This window comes from Phyllostomus discolor, chromosome 3 (assembly GCF_004126475.2).
Source record: "Phyllostomus discolor isolate MPI-MPIP mPhyDis1 chromosome 3, mPhyDis1.pri.v3, whole genome shotgun sequence".
Taxonomy (NCBI): domain Eukaryota; kingdom Metazoa; phylum Chordata; class Mammalia; order Chiroptera; family Phyllostomidae; genus Phyllostomus; species Phyllostomus discolor.
The window spans coordinates 105,082,452-105,109,074 of record NC_040905.2 but is presented as its reverse complement, the minus strand read 5'-3'; the positions used below and the strand labels follow the sequence as shown (position 1 = coordinate 105,109,074).

General features: G+C 46.9%; 1 protein-coding gene and 1 long non-coding RNA gene across 2 annotated transcripts in view; both read right to left on the bottom strand.

Annotated features, from left to right (window-relative positions):
• Nucleotides 1-1,179: 1,179 nt before the first annotated feature.
• Nucleotides 1,180-26,623, bottom strand: part of LITAF (lipopolysaccharide induced TNF factor) — a 31,766-nt gene continuing 6,322 nt past the window's right edge. The window contains exons 2-4 of the mRNA XM_028528304.2: nucleotides 10,731-10,943; nucleotides 4,425-4,581; nucleotides 1,180-2,810 (exon numbers count right to left, since the gene is read on the bottom strand). Of these exons, the coding sequence (XP_028384105.1) occupies nucleotides 2,702-2,810; nucleotides 4,425-4,581; nucleotides 10,731-10,938 (474 nt within the window). The 5' untranslated portion in view covers nucleotides 10,939-10,943 and the 3' untranslated portion in view covers nucleotides 1,180-2,701. The remainder of the gene's footprint in view (nucleotides 2,811-4,424; nucleotides 4,582-10,730; nucleotides 10,944-26,623) is intronic.
• Nucleotides 5,220-8,851, bottom strand: LOC118499574. Its single transcript, XR_004902070.1, has 3 exons — nucleotides 7,248-8,851; nucleotides 6,964-6,975; nucleotides 5,220-6,083 (listed from the first exon to the last, which is right to left on the bottom strand). It is a non-coding gene; the product is annotated as an uncharacterized LOC118499574 (long non-coding RNA).

Below are 26,623 nucleotides of genomic sequence, written 5' to 3'. Positions count from 1 at the left end.
CAAGGCCAGACTGCGTGGGCGTATGAAGTCACACTGATAGAGAGTTAAGCGGCTGTTGGAATTGGTCTTGATAGCAACCCTGAAGCCAATGGTCCCAGAAAAAACATTTTCACAGGTAGTGTTGGGTCAGCCAGGAATCAGTCATGTGCTTTAAGTTGGCTTAACAGATGAAATAATGGGATAGTTTTTGTTAACAAGACACAAACCAACACTTACGTATAAGATTGACCTCACCTAGATGAACTAACAATGTATAAGAAATACAGACATTTGTGGTTTGAAATTGGTAATCTTCTTTGAGGTCCAAGAAGATATAAAGTACTTTCATTAATTGAATGTGACTCGGTGTTTACAACAAACTAACTCCAAAACCCCCAACAAACTGCAGTAGAACAAAAGAACCTTTAGTTCATGCAAACCTGTGCGAAAGCCTGTACTTGGAACAATAAGATGAAATGTCCAATAAATGCTCATGTGAGCCCAGGTTCAAGAGGGGTCTCCAGGCATCTGACATTTACTTTATAATTTCCACAGCCTATTTGACGGTCCTGGAAACAGAGTTCTTGTTGTGAAGACTTTGCACATGTAATCAGTAACAACCTGAGAACCTGTACATACCACCACCTGAACAAAACTGCTACCTGTGCATGGCCTTCCGTTTTGTCAAATGAAAGAAAAACACGTGATCAAAATGGAGGAGAAATTTCTCAAGACCAGAAGACAGGGCTTACATGACAACAGGAGCCACAGCAGGATGACGTTATTTTCCTGCGCCTTCCCAAATGAAGTTTTATCACCGGGTAGCAACAGGGAGGATGACATTCATGTTCCCGGGGGAGTTACAACGCTCTCCTTCTAGCATCTCACAACCACCCCGATCAATTAACAAAGGGTGTTTTGTTTGGAGAATGAATGGGGACGGCTTTCTTCTGTGCATTTTATTAAAACTTGAAAGCCATGGCTGGCTGCCATCGATGACGCCTGTGGAGCTCCGACAGCCTGATGTTCCAGTCTGACGCACGAGCAGCCTGCCCAGCTCACCATCGGTCATCCTGACACCGAGGGACATTCAGGGAGTCTGAAGTTTTTACCAGGAAGGATTTTCTCCTGTTATGGAGCAAATAAAGGTTCTTTGTAACGACGGCTAGAAACACATGAGACCTTTCTTCACACTGTAAGAACTGATAAATAGTTCACCAAATGAACCAAAGACTTTATTTTTTAAAAGCAGATAAACACCAAAGTGCGATGTAGTATCCATATTCGTTGCAAAAAATAATTACTGAAACTTTCAAAATATCAAGTGAATAAGCTGAATCAACGGTTATGATTCTAATTTTCAGCCAATATACAGATTTTTGTTCAAGGTCTAGGCTTGACTTCTACATACTATTATTCACATGCATCCCCTGTGCCTATTTATCATCAAAATGGGGACTCCTGGAAGGCGAGTCCCGCTTTGTCTTGATTTCAAAGATGACACAGCGGCAACCCAAGAACTCTGGCTTGCTGCTTGAGTCCTAGAAATCATGTCTTCCGATGGCATACAACAAATGAGATTTCTGAGAAATAAAATCAGACTTCGGGTTCCTTGGACACAGTTCCGGCCCCCACGCCCTTCAGCACCACGGCACCCGGGAGTGCTCCCTCGTGTTCTTCTGTGTCTTCCCACGCGCACCACCAGGAGCCCAAAGGGGCGCCATGTTCCCAGCTCCGTCATGAAGGTTTTCCAGAACCACATTAACCCAAGTAAAGGCACTGGGTGCAATTGCCCATGACTGTTTTTGTTAAGGAAAAAAAAAAAAAATATATATATATATATATATATATATATGAGAGTGCCTTGGAAAATGGGGAAATGATACCAATTATACAGTTTCAGAAAACGGTTCTATAAATCCCTTCTTTCAAAATTGTGTTCAAAGGTGTTTAAGACCAAAAGGCCGTAAAAACTGTTACTACAAATAATTTCTCCACAAGGAAAAGCCCTTCATGAAACCTGGCTGAGGGCCTGGCACAGAGAGCTGAGGGCAGACGGAGCAGTGGTGCGACCAGCCCTGTGTTTCTAGAATCGTTTATGACCCCATGGATCCTTGTCTGGGGGGTGTGGGTAGTCCCTCCATGTACGTAAAAACGAACTCAAGAATTAAAGTGAATTTCTGTGCTAGTGAAAAGCCTGCAGTTACAGAACCTGAGGGCCAAGGCCTGAGACAAGCCTTTTGTCGTCAGACATGGACAGACAGACGGACACGATGGTAATGCTAGAGGCTGGCTCGGCCGCATTCAGGCCAGAACAGTCTCGAACATAAGGCAACCTGTGGCTTCTCAGTTGGAGCCCACCACCAGAAAGGCCCACTGAGGCAAGAAAAGAAGCTGGCAAGGCAAATCACTGGAAGATACTCAGACAGGGCAACGATCACAGTGAGATGGGATGACGGCCTAGGGTGGCAGGCAGGTGGGACACCCTTGACCCAGCACTCAAGGTAAATGTCTCTGCATGTCCTGTGCACGACTCCAAGCAGCAATTCCTGGGGTTTGGAAGTGTGTTACTTTTGCAATATTTCCCCCCAAAAGAAGACACAAAGGTGGAACCCCTGGAAGGAAGAGACCACCAAGGCAGAATCTCCATCAGAGATGGGGCTGGCTGAGAGTCGGGGCGGACTCCCTGCCACATACGGCTCCCGTCAGGCCTGGTCGAGTCCTACAAACGCTTGTAGGTGCCCAGGAGAACTTTGCAGTTAGGACAGTAATGGTCCACGTCCTGCAGGGCGTCCACACAGAAAGGGATGAAGCAGCAGCCTGCTACGCACCTGGGAGAACAAAAACAGTCAGATAAAGAATATGTTAGTGACTGAAGTAGTCTGGATGGTGGCAACCCAAGGATACATCAGGAGTCCTAACCCCCCAGAACCTGCAAATGAGATCTTATTTGGAGAAAGGGTCTTTGCAGATATAATTAAGGATCTCAAGATGGGGTCATGCTGGATTAGGCAGGTGGGCTCCCCAAACCCCGATCACTGGTGTCCTTGTAGGAATAGGGGAGGACACACAGAAATACAGGGGGACGAAAGCCATGTGAAGACAGAGGCAGTGATGCGGCCACAAGCTAAGAACATCTGGACAACCAGAAGCTAGAGGAGGCACAGAAGGATTCTCCTCTTAGACCCTGCAGAGGGAGCATGGCACCTTAATTTTGGAATGCTCAGGTCCAGAATTGTGAGAAAATAAGTTTCTATTGCTTTTAAACAATAGGTTTGTGGTCATCTGTTATGGCAGCCACAGGAAACTAATACGCCAACTAATGCCAAGCTTGCTCCCACAGACAGACCGGACCAAGTGCATTTTCAAGTCTTGGGTTCTCTGGGCACTTTTCAAAGTCTTACACTGAGGTTAGTGAACTTCTTTTATAAAGGGCCAGACAGTACATAGTTCACATGCCATTGTAGTGTGACAGCAGTCAGAGATAATCCATATATAAATGGCGTGATGTGTTCTGATAAAACTTCAGTGGGCTAGATCTGGCCCTCGGGCTGTAGTTTGGTGACCTGTCTCAGACTGATCACTTTTCCATATGGAGAGGCTGCTTCTTACAGCAACAACCAAATAAAGTTCCCCCAAATAGTGCCCCTTAGCCTATGTAATCAGCAAATACAGGAAGGACCTTCACAAGACCTGTGGTGTAATGAGAAATAGCCAGTTGTACAAGAGGCAAGGGATCCTGAAAAGAAATGCACAAACATCATTTCCTTTAAGGGAGAAAACAGAGCCCATGGTTTTCTGAGATTCCCAGGGCCAGGAATAAGGTGGCTGCCTTTATCTGTTTGGGAAAAAAATTTTAAACTGTGTTTCTTCAAATTTCTCCCAGAACAGAAAGTTACTATCTCTTTCAATATAATACTCTTGGTGCAGACATAAATATTTACACAATCCCCTTGTGGATGCAATGGGAAAAATACTTGGGCTCGTAAAGGGACAAAAAGTTCTGAACAGATGACTATCAACTATTTTAATGTACGGATTGTTTAGAGCTTCTCTCAGAGTGAGGCAAACACTGTTATTGAGGTCATGAAATTCTGGAAGAAAAAGAAATCTCTAGGGTACCACCCTACACAGATGCAAGTGGCCCTTATGCTTGTCCCTACACACTGGAAATGGTTTGAGCAGATGAGCAAGAAGAAATGATGGGACAGCAGCTCCTGGGCATTGATATGCTTAGGAGCAGTGCTTCTCCACAGAAGGTGATTTCTAGTTAATACGATGGGAAGAGGAGCTACTGGTGCAGAGTGGGTAGAGGCCAGGGATGCTGCTCAACATCCTCTACGCACAGGATGGCACCCCACAAGACGGAAGTGTGTGCTACAGGTGAGAAAGGCTGTGAGAGGAATGTGGGAGAGCCGGGGGGTCTGAATGGACCCCAGACTTACCCGAGCAGGCACAGGCTCCCACAAGAGAGCCAGGTGAGGGCTCCGGCGTTATAGGACAGCTGGGTCACAATCATCTTGTTGCAGGAAGGGCAACACATCTGTACCGGGCGGTCAAAGAAGGAGACAGGCTGCTGCACGTAGACCGTCTGCACAGCAACTGATGGAAGGGAAAAGGACAGAGCCCGATTGGTAACAAGGAAAACGTTTGGTAGGTGACAGAAAGATACCGGCAGGGTCTTGACAGTGATTTGCACACCCATGTTCACAGCAGTACATTCACAAGAGCCAAATGTCTGTCAGTGGCTGAATGGAACAGCACAATGTGGTCCATCCATACAGTGGAATAGTATTCAGCCTTTAAAAGGAATGCAGCTCTGACACGTACGACTTGAGTGAACCCTGATGATGTCATGCTAAGTGAGATAAGCAGCCACAAAAGGACAAGCACTGTACGATTCCTGTCCATCAGGTACCTAGAGTCGTTCAATTCACAGAGACAGACAGTAGGTGGTGGTGGCCAGGGGCTGCAGGGAAGGGAACAGGGGGGTGTTTAATGGAGACAGAGTTTCAGTTTTGCAGGATGGAAAAGTTCTGGAAATGGGTGGTGGCAGTGGTTGCATGACAATGCAAGTGTAGTCGATGCCACTGAACTTAACACTTGGAAATGCTTAAGACACTGTGTATTTAAAAAAATGGGGCGGGGCAGCCACCATCGGGAAGCCCCTCAGGGGCCAGGACCTCTTTGCCAGCATGGATTCCTCAAGTCAGGACTGCGTACCTAAAGCAGTTGCAAACTTTTTACAGCTTTTTCCCCAAAATGATTTGTAGTTCTGTGTGTAGCACTTTGCCTGATAGAGGTGCTCCACAATAAAAATGAAATCTAATATTTAAAAAAAAAATAGGGAGGTGACAAAAAGAAAAAAAGAATAAACTGGCAGATTTCCAGAAATATAATTTGAGGGGGCGCAGGGAGCTGCCACATGAGAAGTGGAGGAAAGGACTGTGTGCCTGGAGAGGGACTTGGCTCAGCTTGGCCAGGCATTCAAATGCAACTGTCTGTGCAATCATGTGGGAGCTTATTGAGAATGCAGGTTCCCAGGCCCCGCCCCCAACACAGTCTATCTCTGCAGGTCGGGCAGGGTCCCCAAATTGCATTTAAAGCTCCCTGAATGGTTCTATGAAGGTGGTCTACAGATGGTAATTTCAGAGACCGTGACACGGTGGGTTTTTGTCCCCATTTTCTTCACCCACAGATTAGTGGTGGCCAGGGGCTGGGGCAAGGGGAGCAGGGAATGCTAACAGGTACAGCACTTCTTTCTGGGGCAACGGAACTGTTCTGGCATCAGTGCTGACAGCTGCGCAACGCTGTGAACAGACTAAAACCACCGAGTCGTACACTTGAAAACACTGAACTTTATGGTCTGGGAATTATATTTCAATGACGCAGTTATTTAAAAAACAGATGTAAACAGAGTTGTTTTTAGGATTAAATAAGAGAATGCTGGTAAAGAAAGAACCTCACACCATGCCTGGTACAGAGTGGCCCCTCGATAAAACAATTCCCTCTTTTCACAAAGAGCCTCCTTTATCAAGTCCAGTGCCCAGTGCAAAGGCTGGAGCGCACTGGCCCAGCTCTTCGGGCCGAGGCGGGGAGCTGTGCTTGTTACAGGGTGCAGCCAACAGGGGGGACCCCAAATGGGCATTTAAAATGGGGTCCAGAATTCAAGGTGTCCAGGAGATTTTTAGATGTCTTCACCCCCACACCCCAGGTGTGGGTTGGGGAAAGGGACAAGTGGAGCAGGGCCATTGAGAGCTGTTTCACATAGCAACAGCCTTGTAGCTAACCTCTGGTGTGGTCATTTAACATATCTATAGCCTTTGGCTGGTCGCTTAGATATGTTAAATAGCTGTGGCCATGCTCTGAGCCAGGGGAATGGAAGTAATTACCCCATCAAGATGTGACTGGGGGGCAGGTTCCCCCAAGTTACAGCACCTGCATGGGAGCTTGGAGAAGATTGGCTCCATGACATGGGGTCACACCTGCCCAGACCCACGATGGTGACCAGAAAAACTAGAAAAAACAGCAGATGGAGGGCAAGTGTGCCCGAGTGTGGGAGGAATCGGAAATGGGGCTGCAGAGGAAGATTGGTGCAGGGATTTAAAACCCAGATGCAGTAGCCATTGAGGAAAGAACCACGCAGCCTTGACAGAGTGGTGACTCCTGCAGCCCTGCAAGAGAGAATCACCATGCAGCTTTAGCAGAGAACTGCCACTCGGCTTTGGCAGAGTGGCGACCCCCACCCCCCTTGCAGCCATTGCGCAGGGGGAGAAGCACGCGGTTTTGGCTGAGTGGGGACTCCAGTGGCCCTGGAAGAGAGGACCACGTGCCTTTGCCAGAGTGGGGACCCCCGCAGCTTTAGAAGGGGGAACCACCACCTGGTTTTAGCAGAGATCCCAGCGACTCAGCTGAGGGTGCCAGGAACCCAGGGAGGTCTCCCAGTCGAGATGGAGTATTAACTGGGAATAACCAGAGGACTACCTGAGCCATGGACTTCTATTTCCTTTCCTGAGATACGGTACTCTGGACTGGGCAAAGGGGGAAGGAAGGAAGGACTGTGGGTATTTTAAGGGACTTTAGGATTTTTTGATAAAGACATTAGGTCACTACTTTAAGTTTTGTAGCATTAAATAAACATTTCCTTTCCTTTTGACGAATCTCTGGCATTGACAGATGTCTGTCCTCTAGTGACGGACATAACAGACCTGGGGGCTTCTTTCAATAATAGTATATTGTCCCAGGCCCCCCCTTGTTTGTTCTGTAACATGCTGACAGTGAAATCACGCTGAAAGAGAAAACTCAGTGGCAGGCAGGCACAGACATTCACAATCATCACAAGAACAGCTAGGTTCTTATCAGTCCCGAAGCTCTTTGAGTTTTACATGGTCTTTTTGGCATTTGGCAAAGTTGTTTAAGCTTGTATTCCTGACAAAGTGACTTCCTTCGGTTCCTTTTTAGGCTGCTGGAATGCCATTGCTGTCATCTACGTAGTAGATGGGAAATTAATGATTTCCCAGCAGTAGCTGAGCCTAATTCCTCGGGAGGCCTAGAAATCTGGGTGGAGCCTCCCAGAAAACACCGTCAAAGAAGCCTGCTTTAGTATTCATGTGTAAACTGTATTGATTTTTTTTTCTTGGTACAAGAATGAGTTATTTATTGAGCAAAGAGTGAGGTAAAAGTCACGTTATCTTGTCCTCTCCCTTCTCCAAGGGTCAAAGTTACTTGATTACTTTTATCAAATAATTACTGATTAAACTTGATTTCATTTTGAGAACTCATTGGTGTAGGTACTTGATGAGCCCTAACTCACAGACGGGAAAACTGGGGCACACAGGGGTTAGGGGAGCCCAGGCAGACTCACAGAGCCACTCTCCTACCTGGCATTTCCTCCTGAGCTGCGGGTGATACTGAATCAGCAGGTGACATGGAAGCAGCAAGAAGTACTCAAGGGCAAGGCCATGAGGAAGCTGCTGGAGGAGTGATGTGACACATGAGGGGGACCTGGATAACTGCTGTGGCTTCAGAGATGGAGGAAGAGGGCCGTGAGCCACGAAGCTGGGAAAGTCAGGGAAATGCATCCTCCCCCAGAGACTAAAGAAAGGAAGGCAGCCCTGCTGAGACCTGGATTTAGCCCCGTCCCTGTGAGACCTGTCAGACTTCTAGCCTACTGAGTGAATAACAAAAGGAGGAGGAAAGAACAAAAGGAAGATAGGAAGAGAAGAAAGCAAAAAGGAGGAAGATACAGGAATGTCACATCTGTGGATGTGTTGAAGTTACTGAACCATGCCAACAGGCCAGCATATTGCTTATTCCCAACTCAAGCATTTAACGACGGAGCTGGGAAGCTGCAGCCAATGCTGGAGGCAGAGACCACCCTCAACTCCTTTTCCTTTATCTCTAGAAGGATGGATGCTTGGGGTAAAATCCAGCTCTTCCACTTTGGTCCTTCAGGAACCAATATCAAAATAAGTGCATGAAGAAGCACTGTCTTCTAGGAGAAAGGGGTAAAAGACAGTGCAACCACACACAGCCACAGGAGCCAACTTTAGCTAATTCCAGCAGAAAGGGGTTACTATGGGGAAATGCAAATGGGCTGAAACAAATGAAAAGATGAAAAACCTCCCTCATTATAAGACAGGTGAAATTTAAAACTGCACTAAGATAAAATTTTTTACCAATTACACTGGCAAAATTTCAAAAGTTGGACAATATACTCTCTTGGCAAAGTGGAAATAGGCACTCTCAGACATTGTGCAAAATAATAAACCTCTATGGAGGGCAATTTGGCAATATTTATCAAAGTTACAGCCCTGGCTGGTATGGCTCAGTGGACTGAGCACTGGCCTGCGAACCAGGTCACTGGTTCCATTCTCAGTCAGGGTACATGCCTGGGTTGCAGGCCAGGTCCCCAGATAGGGGTATTCAAGAGGCAACCTATCAGTGTATCTCTCACACATCAATGTTTCTATCCCCTCTTTCTCCCTCCCTTCCCCTCTCTCTAAAAAGTAAAATAAATAAAATCTTTAAGAAAAATTATAAATGCACTTATCCTTTGACCTAGTAATACTGTTCCTGGGGATTTCTTCTAAAAGCACACCTACATACTTAAGAAATGACATGCACAGTGCTGTTTACAAGCAAAAAATTGGGAACAGACCCAACAGACTTTAATGGATACTGTTTAAAATAAACGGAGGCACACTCACACGGGGCATATCTAAGCTGTTGTAAGAGAAGGAGAAAGCTGACTAGGTACCCACATGGGTACTTGGTAAAGTGAGAAAAAAAAGAAGGTGAAAAGAATGCACATATACACATATACCGTGGGCATAGCATGCTCCCATTTCTGTAAGAAAAGGAAGGGGCAATATTTATTTGTGTTCATTATGTCCACAAAAAGAAATGCCAAAAGGATACATAAGCCTTCAGAGTAGCTGCCTAAAAGTTGTGGGGGTCCATGGGGTCCGATGGGAAAGGGAGTGAAACTTCTTTGTGCATACCCGATTGTATCACTTTGAATTTAGAACAATGGGAATGAATTTAGAACATTAAATAAAAAGCTGCTGTGATTTCCTAGAGGGCCTGGATAACCAGGCTTGGTGGCCACTCATGGAAACATTAGGCCAAATTGCTCTGCCTGTTCTGTGAAATAAGCCTTGTACAGCGCATTCTGAGAAGGCAGCAGCGGTGGCCACAGGACTTCCAGTTTCCAGAAGCATGGAGGCATGGTTCCCAGGAGGCACGGCAGCCTCCTGTGTCCAGTGATCAGGGTCAGGGACAGCACATGCCATGGGTCCGCACGGCGTCCACACGGCTGTCCCCACCCTGCCGCACTAACGGACGCCAGTGTGCCGAGACACTGAGCGCCGCAGCGTGCAGTGCTGCAGATGGCAGCGGGGCTGGGGCTCCAAGCCTGATGCCTGCAGCAGCGAACAGCCTCCACCGTGCGCCCTACTGTGCACCACACATGGCATGCTTTTTTATGGAGGCCTACTTTTGAGTAAGTTTGGGAAGCAATGGATTAGAGAACAAGCTTTAAAAGAAAGGACCCCTCATTCTGGCAGTTGTGAGCTGATTATTTCACTGTGGTTTTAATTTGCATTTCTCTGGTGATAGTGATGTTGAGCATCTTTTGATATGTCCATTGGCCATCTCTACGTCCTCTTTGGGAACTGTCTATTCAGGTGCTCTGCCCATTTCTTAATGAGACTGTTTATCTTTTTGGTGTTAAGTTGCGTGAGTGCTCTATATATTTTAGATATTAAACCCTTATTGGATGTTAAAAAAAAAGTTGCTGGAAGACAGGGGAGCAACTTTTGCAAATGGTGCTGTGGGCTGGGGTGGGTTTCAGCTCACCCTCTCCTCACTCACGGCTGTTTCCTCCCCTCTCCTGCTCCAGCCCTCAGCTCAGGGCGCAGGGCTTCTATCAAACTCAGTAGGAAGGGTGAGGGCCCTGAAAAGCAAACTGTAATAGCCAAATTTCTCTGGCATGGTCGGTTGTGCCCCTGTGTAAGTGCCAAAGGATCAATTTATGGCGGACTAAGGAAAGCTCATAAACTGTACTTTATATGGAAAAGCCACGAGACTCACCGATGTGGAACCTAAAGGACTGTATGCAACATTTCACACAAATGAAAACTGGACCGACTGGCACTTCGCTTAGGCTCAGAGTCACTTGGGTGGCTCTCGTGATCCCCACAGAGCCCCCAAGGCCAGGGTGGTAAGGGGCCCGGGGAGGCCACACGTACTTGCATTGGCGTTGGGGACGGGCACTGGCTGGGTGTAGTATGCAGGAGGGTTCATGCCCTTCCCATCAGGTCCAGTCACGAGCCCCGTGGTCGGCCCGGGCGGCGTGGGGAAGTAATTGTTAATGGCCACCGTCTCTTCATAGGATGGGGGTGCGGTGGGCACCGACGAAGGCCCAGCAGTCGCCTGGTACAATCCCGGAGCAGACATTTCACCTGAAGCAAAAACAGAAGATACCAGATCAGAAAGTCAACTGATATCTCTCTCTCCTCTCTACCCTCATCTTGAATTTTTTTCTACCTGTCAAAAAGAAAATCTGAGGAAATGACTCATGTCCAACTTTGTCCAAAAGCCAGAAAAGGAGTTCACGTCCTTTCAAGACCAAGAATCATCCCCTTAGCAAAGATTCCCTAAATAAAGACAAAATATAAGTAATGACAACTGAAAACTGCCCAAACCTATAAAAATCCCCAAAACCTAGAAAATCCCAAGGGCAAACAACTGAATTTGAGCAGAAGGTTCTTTGCACTTCAAGCCACCAATCTTTCACAGCTAGAGTTTTCTTCTTTTTAACTGCTGTGGTTTTTTACAAATAATTCCAGGTGCCAGAAAAGATAAAGGCATCCAAAAAACAGCCACAAGCTATTGCAAATAGAATGCCCAGCAAAAGAAGCCAGACGCAGACAATGCATGCAGAAATGTACATGAAATTCAGAAATGGGCAGAATGAATCAGGAGGCTAGAAGTCAGGAAAGTGGTGACTCTGGGGAGGCGGAGAAGACTGTGGAAGGGGCAGGAGGGAGGCCATTCTGGGGGGTTGGTCATGCTCTCTTTCTTCATCTGGGGGCTGGTTACATGGGCATGTTAGCTTTGTGAAAATTCGAGTTGTGCACTGTTCTGTATGTTTGTCACAGTTTTTCAAAGTAAACACACACACACACACACACACACACCCCCCCACACACACCAGTTCCCATTTTGAAAAATGAGTATCAGGGCAGCCAGGGACATATTCCCTTTTGTGAGGGCAAAGAAAGGATTTTTTTCTCCTAGAGCCGATGCCCGCCTAGAATTACACGGCCTGTGCCCAGGGCGTGTTCCTGTCTGAAGGCCCACACTCACAGCCCCGGGCCGCCGTGGCGCGCACACAGTGCTGTCCTTTGTGTGGCTGTGTTTTCCAACGGGGCAGGGCCCGGGCTGCTGTGTGTTAGGAGATCCATTCAAACCTGTCTCAGGAGAAATGGGGATATGAGCTCCCAGGGCAGCAAGCCACGGTCTGGGAGCTCAGATGGGCCTGCGGCCCCTTCCCACGCACTCTGCTTCATCTTCTGGAACCAGTGGGAAGCAGAGGCAGCAATTAATTCTGCTGCAGGGAGAAGGGGAGAACCCTTCGAGGAAGTTCTGCCATTAAGCCAGCATAAAAAGAGAGATTTCTCTGGGGGAAGAGAAGAAAGGGCATACGTTTCAAAGTGGAAAGTGAACATGTGCAAAACAAAGCCAATAAATAAAGCTAAAGAGTTTGGAACTGGGTTCTAGAAAACTTTGAAAGTCCTTTTGAGGTGTTTGGACTTTCTAAGACTGTGTTGTCCAATGGAACTTTCTGGAAGGATGGAAATGTTCTCTGTTGGGACTGTCTAATACATTCACCATCAGCCACAGGAGGCTGTGAACACTTGAAACGGTGGCTGGTGTGACTGAAGAACTCAATTTTTAAATCACATTTAAATACAAGCAATTTAAATTTAAAATAGAATATGGAATTCGGTTACCAGAAAACTTTTTGTAAGTCTGGGACACCTCAGGTATATGAATCTACTTTAACAACAGCAAATTTAATAAACTCTAGTATCCAATTTGGGATATGTCAATGTAAAATACACCCTGAGTTCCAAAAACTTAAAAATGTGAATGTAAAAGATCTCGTTCATAATTTTTTAGTATCAACTGTATGTTGAAATGATACTATGTCAGACAGATGAAGTAAGGTATGTTGTTAAAATTCATTTCACTTGCTTCTTTTAAACTTTTTAAAATGTGGCTTCTAAACAATTTAAAATTGTCCGTGTGGCTCATTTCCTAGTTCTATGGGACAGCAATACTACAGAGCAATGGGAGCTATGGAAGGTTATAGAGAAGAGGAAGGTCCAACCCTAGAAAGGGTAGATGACACAGAAGCAAGAAGAAAACTGCAAAAGGTCTCCATGTGGATGGAGAGAACAGGAGGGCAGAGGGAAGGGGTTAACAAGATCACCGGACATCTTTGTGAAAATAGGCTCGGGGTTAAACATGAGAACACTGTGAAAAGTGCTCAAAGACTGTTGCCAGGTTCCTCTGACACTCACACAAATATGCAGAAGGACGAAGACCACAAAGATCAGGCCCAGAGCACTTATCTATCAAGCTCACCTCCTAAGTCTGCTGACGCTGGCCCCAGGGACTCCCCCAGCTGCTGCTCACAGGGACTGGGCTCCAGGAGCCTTCGGCTGGGGGAACAGGCCGGGGTGCTCTGCGGTAACTTACAACCACATTCTGCATCGAGGACGTGCTGTCCCTTCCCGTCTCAGAAAAAGGCAGACCCTAGCTGTCTACATGATTTATTATGAAAACTGAGTCATATTTTAAAAAAAAAAAACCCACAAGAGCAAAAAATACCATGCATACAGCAAGCCTAAAATAGCCCTGTTTGCTGTGGTTGCAATCGGAGTGCTTTGGGAGGGAAAAATAAGGTGTTGGGGTGCCCTAAATTGTGCAAATAGTTTGGGTCAAACCACTGGAAATCAGTGACTCAACTCAGAAGCAGGATTCCTCTACTTCAAAACCACTGCCTCTCTCCTCCACAAGTAAGGAAACGTGGCCAGAAATTGTAAAGACAGAGCATACGAGTGTCAGGAGGTGAGAGCCTTCAGTCCATCAACGGTAAAGACTCATTGTTCTGGAAATTAAGGCCAGGGTCCCCCATTCATTGACCAGGCATCATCTTGTATCACCATCTATTTTCTGGAATTTCAGGACGATGTATGTTGAGAGTGTTGCTTTTCATCACATAGCCACAGAAACATGCTTATAATTTTGAAAGGAACAAGGGCAACAAGCTAGAATAGTAAAAAATAAAAAGAAAGAAAGAAAAAAGCAACAACCCATAACTAGCGAGTTTAAAAGCTTTCTAAATAAATTCCAGAGCATTCCTTCCCCAGGCCCCAGGCCAGGAAATGCCACTTCACTCAGTTCCCTTTCTCTCCCCTCCCCATTTCTTTTCATTTGGCTTCGGCCCACCTAGCCACCCACCTACTCACCCTTCCAGAAAGGATTTGCTCCACTGGCCTCCACCACCCCCTCCCCCTAATCCCAACAAGGTGACACTCTTAAGAGCAGCAGTCTCTCACCCAACACACACACACACACACACACACACACGCACAGCACACACATGCATACCCACACTCCACTGTCACCAGAGAACCCTTTGTCACTCCAATCAGGATGCCTGTGTGATGTGGCACTAGCACAATTACATCTAATACCTGTGTCCCTTTTTCTGGAAGAAACTGCAAATCCTAGAAAAGCATCTCTGAGTTTAACAAAACTCAAAGCCACAGTTTTTGCACATAAAAGCACAGCCTTGAGAATCCTGGGTGATTGGGGCGGCTCCCCAGAGCCCTGGTTGCTATGGTTACTGGGGGCTTTGTTGTGGGAGATAAAAGAAAAAACAAGGGGGTCTCCTTCTTCCCTTCTGCTGTTTAACTTTGTTTTTAAGCTCCCCAGGGCGTGGCTTTTCCCAATTGTCAACTTAAGAGAACACATTGAATATAGGTCTCCATTCACCTTCCACTGGCCCCCATTTGAAATCAAGAAAACGCTAAAGGCTGGAGATTTCTGTTTTCACCATCTCAGAATGGCTGTTTTATTAGTTACATCCAAATCTAGGGATACATTCCAAACCCATATTTTAAATATGGAAAATGTGGCCAGGCCGGCCTGCTGGGCGGTGACCTGCACAGCCCCACCGGACCTTTGCTCAGAAACGCGCGGCCGCCATCCTGAAGTCCCGACTCCACTGCAGGATCCCGCGGTCCCAGCGCCGCTCTGAGCCCAGGGTCGGTCCCCCATGTGACTGCTGGTCACAGGAAAGGAACTTCCTTCCGATCCATGGAGCTGCATTTCTCACGTGAGAAGCACTGGGCTTGGTCTTGGAAATTGGCTCATGACCAGCTGCATGATCCTGGCCCCCACTCTCTCATCTGTATAAATATGCCTCTTGGAATTTTGGGACCCTCACTGAAAATTTCCCTTGTTCCAAGTCTCAACCATTTGCCTAGTAAATGACATTCTCTTACCCGGGCAGTAAGGGGATATTCCTCGGCCCAGAGCATGTCTGGGGGCAGCTCTGTCATCCCACTGGACAGAGAACAGGAGTTCTCAATCTTGTTTTCATTACAGCTGCCTCCCCCACTACCCTCCCGCCCCTGCCCCAAGGAGAAAAATTAAATTATCTTTAAATTCAATTAATTAATTTAAATATAATTTAATTTCTGCCTAACCAGAGAAATGAAATACTAAGAATTAAGATTTTGTTCAGTAGGGCTGCATTTTGGAGGGCCACACACAACTGTAATATCTAAGATATTTTTCCACGTCTCCTCCCCACCGAAGACCCAGCTTTCGCTCCCCTGGGCCCCACGGAGAATCCACTGTGCGGTCCCAATGAGTGTTCCAAATCACCAACATTCATTGGTCTAGTATTTCTAAAACACGCCTCCTTTTTCTTGCTGTCATGGATACAATCATCCAACCACATTTTAACCTTTTACTGACCAAGTCCTAATGTCCCTTACATCCGCACATTCTTTTTTTTAACTAAGATTTTATTTTTTATGGTAAAATACCTTTTTATTATTTTTAAAAATTATTTAAGTTACATTTTATTGATTATGCTATTACAGTTATCCTGATTTTTCCCCCTTTGCCCTCCTCCAGCCAGCACCCCCCACTCCCTCAGGCAATCCTCACACCATTGCTCATGTCCACGGGTCAGGAGTAAAAGTTCTTTGGCTACTCCATTTCCTGTACTGTAATTTACATCCCGGTGGCTGTTCAGTAACTACCTATTTGTACTTCTTAATCCCTATTCATCTCTCCACCCATCCCCCACAACCCCCTCCCATCTGGCAACCATCAAAGTGCTCTCTGTATCCATCCGTGATCCTTTGTTCTTCTTGTTTGTTTAGTTTATTTTTTAGATTCAATTGTTGATAGATTTGTATTTATAGTTCATAGTGTTGATCTTTTTAAATTTTTTAAAGATTTTATTTATTTTAGACAAGAAGGAAGGGAGAGAAACTCCCATGTGTGAGAGATATATCGATTGGTTACCTCTCACATGCCCCCAACAGGCATGTGGCCTGACCAGGAAACCAAACTGGGGTTTCAGTCCACAGGCGGCACTCAATCCACTGGGCCAACCAGCCAGGGCTGCTTCTTTTTCTTAAATAAGGCCCTTTAACATTTCATATAATAATGGTTCGGTGCTGCTGAACTTGTTTAGGTTTTTCTTCTCTGAGAAGCTCTTTATCTGCCCTTCGACTCTAAATGACAGTTTTGCTGGGTAGAGGATTCTTGGATGTAGGTCCCTGCTTCTTATCACTTTGAGTATTTTTTGCCAATCCCTTCTTGCTTGCAAAGTTTCTTTTGAGAAATCAGCTGACAGTTTTATGGAAACTCCCCTGTAGGTAACTAATTTTTTTTCTCTTGCTGCTTTTAAGATTCTCTCTTTATTTTTAAACTTTGGCATTTTAACTATGCTGGGTCTTGGAGTGGGTCTCTGCATCCATCTTGTATGGGATTCTCTGTGCTTCCTGGACTTGCATGTCTATTTCCTTCACCAAATAAGGAAGTTTTCTTTCATTATTTTTTTCAAAGAGATTTCCAATTTCTTGCCCTTTCTCTTCTTCTCCTTCTGGCACCCCTATGAGGCGAATGTTGGATCTCTTGAAGTTATCCCAGTGGCTGCTTACAGTATCCTCTTTCTTTTGGATTCTTTTTTCTTCTTGTTGTTCTGATTGGTTGGTTTTTGCTTCCTTATGTTTCGAATCATTGATTTGATTCTCCTCTTCATCCACTCTACTATTGTTTCCCTGTAAATTGTTTTTTATGTCAATTAGTGTACCCTTCATTTCTGACTGGATTTTTTTATGCTGTTGAGGTCCTCACTAAGTTCCCTGATCATCCTTATAATCAATGTTTAGAACTCTGCATCTGATAGATTGTTTATCTCCATTTCACTTAGCTCTTTTTCTGGAATTGTGATCTGTTCTTTGATTTGAGCCATGTTTCTTTGTCTCTTCATTTTGGCAGCCTCCCTGTGTTTGTTTCTATATAGTAGGTAGAGCTGCTTTACCCCATGTATTGGTAGTGTGGCCTAATGTAGTAGATGTCCTGTAGGGTCCAGTGGCACAGCCTCCCCATTACCCAGGCAGGGTACTTGAGACATGTCCTTTGTGTTGGCTGAGTACACCCTCCTCTTATAGTTGAGCTTTGGTTGCTGTTAGCAGACCAATGGGAGGGGTTTCTCAGGCCAGTCAGCTGCAAGGGTTGGCTCTGACCACTTAACCACTAACCTCTGCTCTCTGTGGAGGATCAGTTGTGCGGGGGCAGAGTGGTGGTGCTCCTACACAGTCTGCCCAGCAGTCCACTAGGTGTGCTGACCCTGGGGTTTCCCAGGTGGTGCAGACCAAAATCAGCCCCCACCTGTTTTGTCCAGGGCTACCCTGCCTGAGCTATAAAGCAATCTGAGATGGCTGCTACTTGTGCTGGGCTTGGAGATTCTAAGCCAAGCTGTGAAGCTAGGCTGGCTACTGCTAGTGCAGTCCTGGGGTTCACTGAGGCCAGCTGTTGCTTGCTTGAGAAGATTTGGGAAGTTGTGAAGCTTGAGCCAAGACGGGACATTCATATGTAAAAGTAGCTTGGCTGGGCTTGTGAGGTGGGTGGGGCAGAGTCTCTGGGGATCTCCAAGGTATGTCAAACAATGTCAGCCAGGCTGATGGAATCTCAAATATGGCTCCAGTTTACTGTCTCTGTAGGGGGAGGGTTTAGAAAAGGGACAATGGCCTCTGTTCACCTTGATGCCAGACACTTCAGTTTCTCCATGTCTACCACTGGTACCTCTCAAGCTGCTATCCTGGTGCTGGAGCTCAGAGGGAGTGAGTCTGAGTAGGTGAGTCTGTGGTGTGTGGGTTCTTTAAGAAGAACTTCTTGGGGCTCCAGAAGTTTCTTCCACTGACTCAATCACGGCTGGGTTTTGCAGCCATAAGTTGTGGGGACTTATCTTCCCGGGACTGGAACTCTGGGCTCAAAGGGGTGGTGTGGAGTTGGGACTCCTCGCTCCCAAGATATCCCTCCTGAATTTTTATCCACTACATGTGGGTGAGAGGCCATCCTGTTCTGCATCTGAGTCCCTGTCACCAGTGTGGACGGATGTGGTTTCTTTTAATTCTTTGGTTGCCAGACTGCCATTTAACTTGATTTCTGATGGTTCTGAGTGATGGTGGTTCTACATTTTAGTTGTAATTTTGATGTGCTTGTATGAAGAGGCAAGCCATGCCTGCCTATGCCACCATCATGACCAGAAGTCTCGCATCTGTACATTCTTTTGAAGGTGTGTCCAGCCCTCTTGCATCTTAATCTCATAAGCCACAACTGAGGGAGGCAGGCAGGACAGGGTGACCAGCCTGGGGATATTCCCCTCTGCTGCACTGGGGCCAAGCAGGGCTGGGCTGTCTGGGCTGACCAATTCCTCCCGTCTCCAGTCACTTGTCTGTCTGGGTCTTTAATCTGCTGAGTCCCCATCCCACAAAGAAACTGAAGACTGCTAAGTGGTACCAAATAAGGAGGCTATTAAAACCTTATTTTGGCATCTTCAAGTCCAGAGGTTATGGCCTAAGCAAAATCTACTGCTCTTCACACCCATCCCAGATTCACAACTGTGTTAACAGGAAAAGCATATCGGGCTCTTACTTTGTTGTAATGAGCCCTGTAATTCATGCCCTTACACGTGCTATCCCATGTAGTTCTCACCACTGAGTCAGGAATTATTGTTACCATCATCAACCAAACAAAAAAACTGGGGCCCAGGGTGAAGCGGTTTGTCCAAAGTCACACAGATGGAGTGGCAGGGCTGGTGTTTGAACCCATGCACACCAGACTCCAGAGCTCTTTACCTCATTGAACACCTCCCAGGCTCAGAGATCCAGACACAATCAGAAGCCTGGTTTTGCATACTTTGCGCCCAAGGGAAACAAAAAGAAAATAAATTCTTCCCTAGCCCAGGTAAAAAGGTACATATCCTGCAGATTTTCATACCACACAACTGAGACAAAAGAAAAAAGACTTGCCTGTAATGGATTCAAGTAATTTTGTCACTGTGGACTCTGCAATTCAGAACAATCCACTTCTTTAATAATGATGGGGCCAGGATCTTAGCGACCAACTAACAGTATATGTCCACAAAGCTGTCCCTTCCCCATTCTGGGGAGACAAACAATAAAGGGGGAACCTCAATTTCTAAGATGCAACTTTTGTGCAAAGCTGCCTATTTAAAGTGATGGTGTAGGCTGGGATATCTCAGCCACATGTGACAACACCAGGGGAGAAAAAGGCAAAAGCCTCTAGCCAACTGCATCTCAGAGCAGCTCAGTCCCAGCTTCCTAATGTCACTCTGTTGAAAGAGAAGGGACAGGCCCTGGAAGTCCTAGGGAGAAGCCACGCCTTTGGGGCCAGCGATCTTCACGCCCTGAGCTGATCCTGAAACCCTGGAAGTGGGAATAAACTCCTCGAGGAACCTCACTTTTATCAATCTATCTGCTCCTCAACAATTTGGCCTAAACAGCTAAAAACAGCTCTAGAGTTTAGGGCCAACTAAACATACCGGGAAGATCTGCTGTTTCAGGTGCTCACCAAGAGCTCGAGAGTTGTCTCACACGTCCGTGCCTGCACCCGCATTCTTCAGTGTTTTGGGAGCCAAGACTGGCAGCAGTCTGCCTGGAATCCTAAATTCTAAGGGAACAATCTGAGTTCTGGGAAGTCTAGAGATGGCTGGCGAGCAGCTTTATCACCGCCAACTCAGCTCAAAGGCATCACCGGAATCAGCCTTGAAAACATGAGGCTAAGTGAGAGAAGCCAGACACAAAAGCCCACATCTTGTATGGTTCTATTTACGTGAAATGTCCACAACAGGCAAATCCACAGTGACAGAAAGCAAATCAGTGGCGGCCAGGGGCTGGAGGAAGGGTGTTGTGAGGAAATGGGGAATGAGTGTTAATGGGTACACTCATTATACAGTTTCTTTGGGGGGAGATGAAAATGTTCTAGAACTAGACAGAGGTGATGTCTGCATAACGCTGTGAATATACTAAACGTCACTGATTGTAACACTTTACAATGGTGTATTCTATGTCATGTGAACTTTACTTCAATAGAAAGAAAAAACAAGGCATTGCCGGAACTATCTGGTCTCCGCGTCAGAAGCCAAGGCCTGCAACCTGAGGCTCCAAATTCGCTACTCGTCTCGGTTCAGCCCATCCACTGACTCCCATTTACCTCAAGTCAAGATCACTGGAATCTTTCTGACCCCTCAATGTGTCCCACCACAGTGACCAAAGGTCCTGGGTTGCCCAGGGTGGAGGGGGTTCCCACGACACAGTGGACCCCTTCTCCCCACCTCTCTCTCACTTTACTTCCTCCCACCATTCCAAGTGCTGATCATTTATGAATTTTCAGCCTTGCTTAGACGTTTCCTACAGGCCAGGTACGCTCTTTCCTGTCTGTCCTCCTTTTCTTCCTTTCTTTCTTTTCTCTCTCTCTCCCTCTTTCTCTCTTTCCTTCCTTCTTTCCTCCCTCCTTCTCACTCTCCCTCCCTCCCTCCTTTCCTTCCTTCCTTCCCAATGTGCCTACAAATCCCTCTAACCTATCATATCCCAGCATGCATGTCACTCTCTCCAAAAACAACCTCTGGCCTTCCCAGGGGTAAAATTCCTCCCCAAACCTCTCTACATAGTGTAGAAATCAAGGCTGCAGGGTCTGGAGTCAGACCACCTGTGGTCACATCCAGGTTCCCCCAGACCTCACAGGATGATGCCGGTGCCTCAGTTCTCCCACCTGTAAAATGGGCACAATGGTAGTTTCTTAAGGTTCTTAGGAGGATGAAATGAATCCTTATGAAAGGCACCCAGAACAGTTAGGAAGAGATAAGCACTCAGTGTGCATTAGCTGTTGGACAGTAAGTGTTCCTCTGCCATTCTCATCACAGAGCATCTTTACTTTTCTGTCTTTCCGACCAGTCTGTGGGCCCTATAAGAGCAAGATTCAAATTATTAAAATCTGCAACTCCAGCACCTAGAACTAGGCTCCAAACATCACAGGTGCTTCGTAGGATGGCCCACCATTCCAGTTTGCCCAGGAGTTTCCCGAATAAGGGACTTTTGGTGCTAAAGCTGGGAAAGTCCCAGGCAAACCAGGACAAGTTAGTCACAATGACATTTCAACAAATGTTTGTAAAAAATACCTGGATAAAAAAGGACACCAAGCCCCACCTTGGATGACTTCAAGATCTGGAAGCTGACACAAATGAGGTATTACCCTGAATAGCCTCAACTTAGAATCTGAGAAAGCAGCTTAAAGGAAAGCGTTCATGTGGCAACAGCCTCCATCATGGATGGTCTCCCGGTTCAGCTCAAGGCAACATGAGGGTGTGGCCAAAGCCTCGTCAATCATGCCCCAGAACTGGAGTCACCCTTCGTTCCCTCCAGGACACCTGGGGGAGCCATGTTTCCCAACAGAGCACCCTGGGATGTGAGGCAGGGCGTCAGGTCCAGGCGTGGGTGGAAAGGACTTGGAAGGGGAAGTGTGGAGGCCTGCACACGCCAACCAGATAAGCTCAGGGAGAAAAAAAAGCCCCCGTCTCCGAACCTCACTTTTACTCCCTGATGCAAGATGGTAACATTGCTAGCATCCTGGCTCTGCAGAGGCACCTGGTTTCTGATGACATCCATTCCCGCTCCTGGTTGGGGTTACGAAAGTGGCACTTCCTGGCACTGAGTGTATCAGCCATTCAGGGTCTGGACTCACAATCACTGCCACCACCCTCAACTCAGAAAGGCCTGCCACTATGTGTTCATTATCTGGTCCTGGGCGTGGCTCCAGAGCCACAAGTTTGACATGGATGATGTGTCATCCATTCTCCACAAATAACCATCTGCCAAGATAATTTGGAGACTCTAAGTCGCATGAACCCTGAGATGCCATAACGTCAGCAACCCCTACAGACTTGTGTGGACAGGAAGGGGAAATGGGGTTCACACCTTTGCAGCCATCTCCATGTCAGTGTTTGGAGGCACCTGGTGAGAACTGAAGGCCTACTAGTGGTAGATGAGGGAGTTACGGGATTTTGAGTCATTTTTCCTGCCCAACCCCATCCCTTTCTGGTGAAATGTGACCAACAGGCAGTCAGGGCCCAAAAGCAAAAGAGGAAGAGGACAGAGAGATAACGTCCACCACTGAGAATTCTCCTTGGCTGCTCTGGCTGACGTAGCTCAGTGGATTGAGCACAGGCCTGCAAACCAAAGCGTTGCAGGTTTGATTCCCAGTCAGGGCTCATGCCTGGGTTGCAGGCCAGGCCCCCAGTGTGGGGGGCATGTGAGAAGCAACCACACATTGATGTTTCCCTCTCTCTCTTTCTCCCTCCCTTCCCCTCTCTCTAAAAATAAATATTTAAAAAAAGAGTGGATGGGTACCACCCATCTCTCAAGGGACAGCAGGATAGCAATTGGCCTGGCCTGCTGAATACCCAACAGTCACTCTGAGAAAAGAGAGGACACAGAAGACATGTGAGCAGGCAGGGTATGGAAAGGGGAATGAAAAATGCCGAATGTTTAGGAGCAGACTGGCACCAAGCTCCCTCAGATGAAATTCCAACTCTGCCAACTTAGTGAGTTGCTTCATTTCTTTGTGCCTCGGTTCCATCATCTGGAAAATGGACTGAAAAAGTATCTACACCTCAGAGGACAGCTGTACTTACAAAGTTAGTGGATGTACTCAGAACACCGGACAGTCGGGTTACTATAAACATGTTAGTTCTAATTATTTACAGGGAAGCTGAGTGAAGCCAGGGGAGGAGGTCGCTTGCCCACAATGACACAGAGGTTTTACAGAGAAGAGTCGGGAAGACCCAGATACAAACCCCATCACACTGTGTGCATCCTGTTTTCTCTGATGGTGCAAATGCGGCTCCCCACCGCTCTCCTACATCCATGATTCACCTCCCACCACCGGCCTCCTTCCGCCCTCAGACTCAACCCATACAAGCCCACTCTGTTTCCTGTCCTCCTCCCCTGAAGCCGCCCTGCCTGGTTTCAGAAGCTGTAACCCCCACCAAGGCTAAGGCTGAGGGAGCAACCTTCAGACCATAAGCCACTAAGGAGACAAAGCTTATCTCCCTGGCAGGAGCGCTGCTTCTGCTCCTTTTACTTCATCCATAACTGGCCCCCAATGCTTGATCAGTTAGCCAATGTTGGGTAAGATTCCTCAAGGGGGGAATGATCTAAGACAGGCACGATCACGGGGAGGCCCCAGGGATGGACTTGGGGGGGGCTACAGCAAAAGAGGGTGATGGACCCTCGTCCCTCGGCTTTGACATAGCCTGAGTCCTCATTCTGTCTGCGAGAAGTCTCCTTCTACCTTACTTTCCCTGCCTGACTTAGTCCTGAAACAACGACAGAGGGTGGTGCAGCCCTGTGCTGGAAAGGGTGGGTTCCCTGGGTGATCAGGCCTGAGAAAGAATACATAAAATCCTGTGAAACCTGCTTCGCTAAGAATGCTTTCAATTAAATAAGAGTCCAAACAGGAAATGAGTTTCCCAAGTTTTGTAGCCCTTTACCTAACAGACCCTGACTCAGAATAAGCCCTTGTAGTTCTTTGTGTGCTATCTATTGTTTGATCCTTACTGCCTGACAATGGTTAATGAGCTTTACCTGTATTCCTGAGCAAACTGAATCCAATAAAACTTGTCAAGGCAAGGGTCAGTGCACTCTCCTCTTGAGAGAGTGGCCGTGCCATCCCTTTTCCTCCACAGGACTTGGTAGTCCATGTGAATGTATCTCGTCTCACCCACAACACTGTGGACACTGCGGGCCGGTGTATGCGTCACTGCCAGGCCCCTCCTCTGGAAGGACTTCCTCATTTGGCCTGGCCTTGAACTTCGGTCTCTCTCAGGGGCTGCTCCTTCCCCATCAGCCCTTCTGTAACCAGGCCCCAGGGACTCAGGGGTCTGCATACAGTACTTATGGTCCCCCCATCCTCAACCCCTCACCCATCTAGCTGACCATGACCCATCCCTGGACAACTTCAGCTTCACATATAAAAAGATGCTCCCCTCTCTCTAAAGTAAAGAGGAGCTGCAGTTAAGACAATGCAAAGACAGATACGGAGGCTTAACACCATCAGTGAGAAGTCATGTGGACATCACATCCTTGCACGTCAGCAATGTGGTCTTCCTCCCACACACCTCTGACCCCAGGCTCATCGTGAGAAAACATCAGACAAACCCCAGACTGGGCAACGTTTTACAGGAGACCAGGCCAGTACTCCTCACAACTGCCAAGGTCAAAGAAAACAAAGAAAGTCTGAGAAACTGCCACAAACCAGAGTTGGAGACATGACAACTACATACAATGCAGGACCAGGGAACAGAATCCAGAAGTGAAGTCTGGAGTCCGGTTAATTGCAAGTTAGGCAGCAATGTCAGTGTCTCAGTTGTGACGCACACGCCTGGTGATGTGAACGAAGGGGGAGCCAGATGGAGAATAAGGGCCTTCTACACTAACTGCTCTGCAAATCTAAAACTACTCTAAAACAGAAGATCTGTGTTTTTAAAAATCTCCACTGATACCAGAGCAGTGTCACCCAACATTACATCTGTCATTTTCACCCTGGCAAAGAGCAAAATGTTTGGTTGCACATGGAGATGGCCTGCTTACAGATGTCACTCATACAGGACTGGTGGGAAGGTAAACTGAGGCTCACACAATGGAAGCATCTACCAAAATTTAACATGCACAAGTCCTCTGACCCAGCAAGTCCCCGTCTAGGAGTACGTATTAGAGATAACCCCACGCGTGGGCAAAGTGACAAGACAATGAGGACACAGAGGTATTCACTGCAATGTGGCTAGAAGCCACCTAATTGTCCATCAGCAGGAAGCCGGGTAGGTTGCTGGTGGTCCATCCACCTGAGGCGATGGTATGCAACCACCAAAACAGAACAAAGAAGTGATATGCAGAAATGCAATAATCCCCAAGACAAACCAATGCATGAAAAAAGCTCAAACTAGCCCTGTCTGGCGTGCCTCAGTGGATTGAGCACGGGCTGCGAACCGAAGTGTCGGAGGTTCGATTCCCAGTCAGGGTGCATGCCTGGGTTGCAGGCCATGACCCCCAGGACCACACATTGATGTTTCTCTCTCTCCTTCTCCCTCCCTTCCCTCTCTAAAAATAAATAAAATCTAAAAAAAAAAGCCCAAACTGCATTTACAACAAGCCACTGCTTGTGTATGAGAAGGACATACGTATTTCCTTATATAATATGCGTGAGATACCACCAAAAGGACACACAGGAAACCGTAGCAGTGGCTGCCCGTACGCAGGGGAGGTGAGCGGGCGGTGCGGTGGGACGGACATGCTTCACGTTTACACCCTTGTCGGTCTTTTGTATGTTTGAACCAGAGCAATACTACACAATCAAAATTAAATTAAGGAAAATTAAATAAATTACATATATTTATTAAGTATAGCTCAGTGAATTTAAAACTTATTGATATAGCTTAATATATATTTATAATTATATAATATTTATAATTAATAAATATTATATAATATTTATTATATAAATTCAATTTGTTTTAAAATGGGGGGAGAAAAGGCCCCCTTTGTAAACCCTTATCTGCCTTCCCCAAACTGGCTTCCTAGACATCCTCCCTCTGGGTGAAATGACATCATCACAGCCCTCAGTCTCAGGAACTGTATCTAATGTCCATGCCCGGCACCTCGCCCTTTGGCCCTGCCCTGAGTGTGTGGAGTGATTAAGGCTTCTGATCACTTCTGTTTAGTGAGAAGACGTGCACGCTACCATTCCTGCTATATAATTCCCAAGTTTGTACTAACCACATCCTCTTTACCAAAATAAAGTTCTTCTCTTTGCACTTTGTGCTACTGTCCATTTTTCATGCAGGAGGTGCTGCAGGCTGATGGCAGATGAGGGATTGGGGCAACGTGGACCCTCCCTCGACAGCCCTAAGGAGCCCACCTGGGGAGGTAAAGTTAACCCACAGGGGGAGGTATGGGGCAGACACAAAGGGAAAAGTGAGTCCAGGTTCCCAAGCAAGTAGCGGGTCTGGCGGGCAGTGTGGCAGAGCATGCAGAAGCAAGCACACCTGTGTCCCGTGAGGAGGCCAGGAGGGTAGGTTGGGCGATGGGAACACTCACACCACCAGGAGCCTGGTCTGGATGAGGTGGGCACCAGGCTAGACCTTCTGGGAGAGACTTTACACAATGGTTGTTTCATTAACCAGTAGCTCAAGAGCAATTTCAAAACCCCCCAAAAGTACTCCACTCCTGACAAGGAGAGTTCAGATTCTAAAAATAAGCCTCCAAACCTGTAATACTGGGAGAAACCAACCACAGCAGCAGCCACCCAACACCTCCCACCATCATTTCACAAACTTCAAAGGCCCCAAAGGCCCCACGGCCCATAGCCAACGGGGTCCTCCCCCCAGATCATGTCTACACACAATGAAAATGCCAATCTCATAACTTCTGGTGTTGCTTCACTCTGACTGACAGCTTCTTTCAAC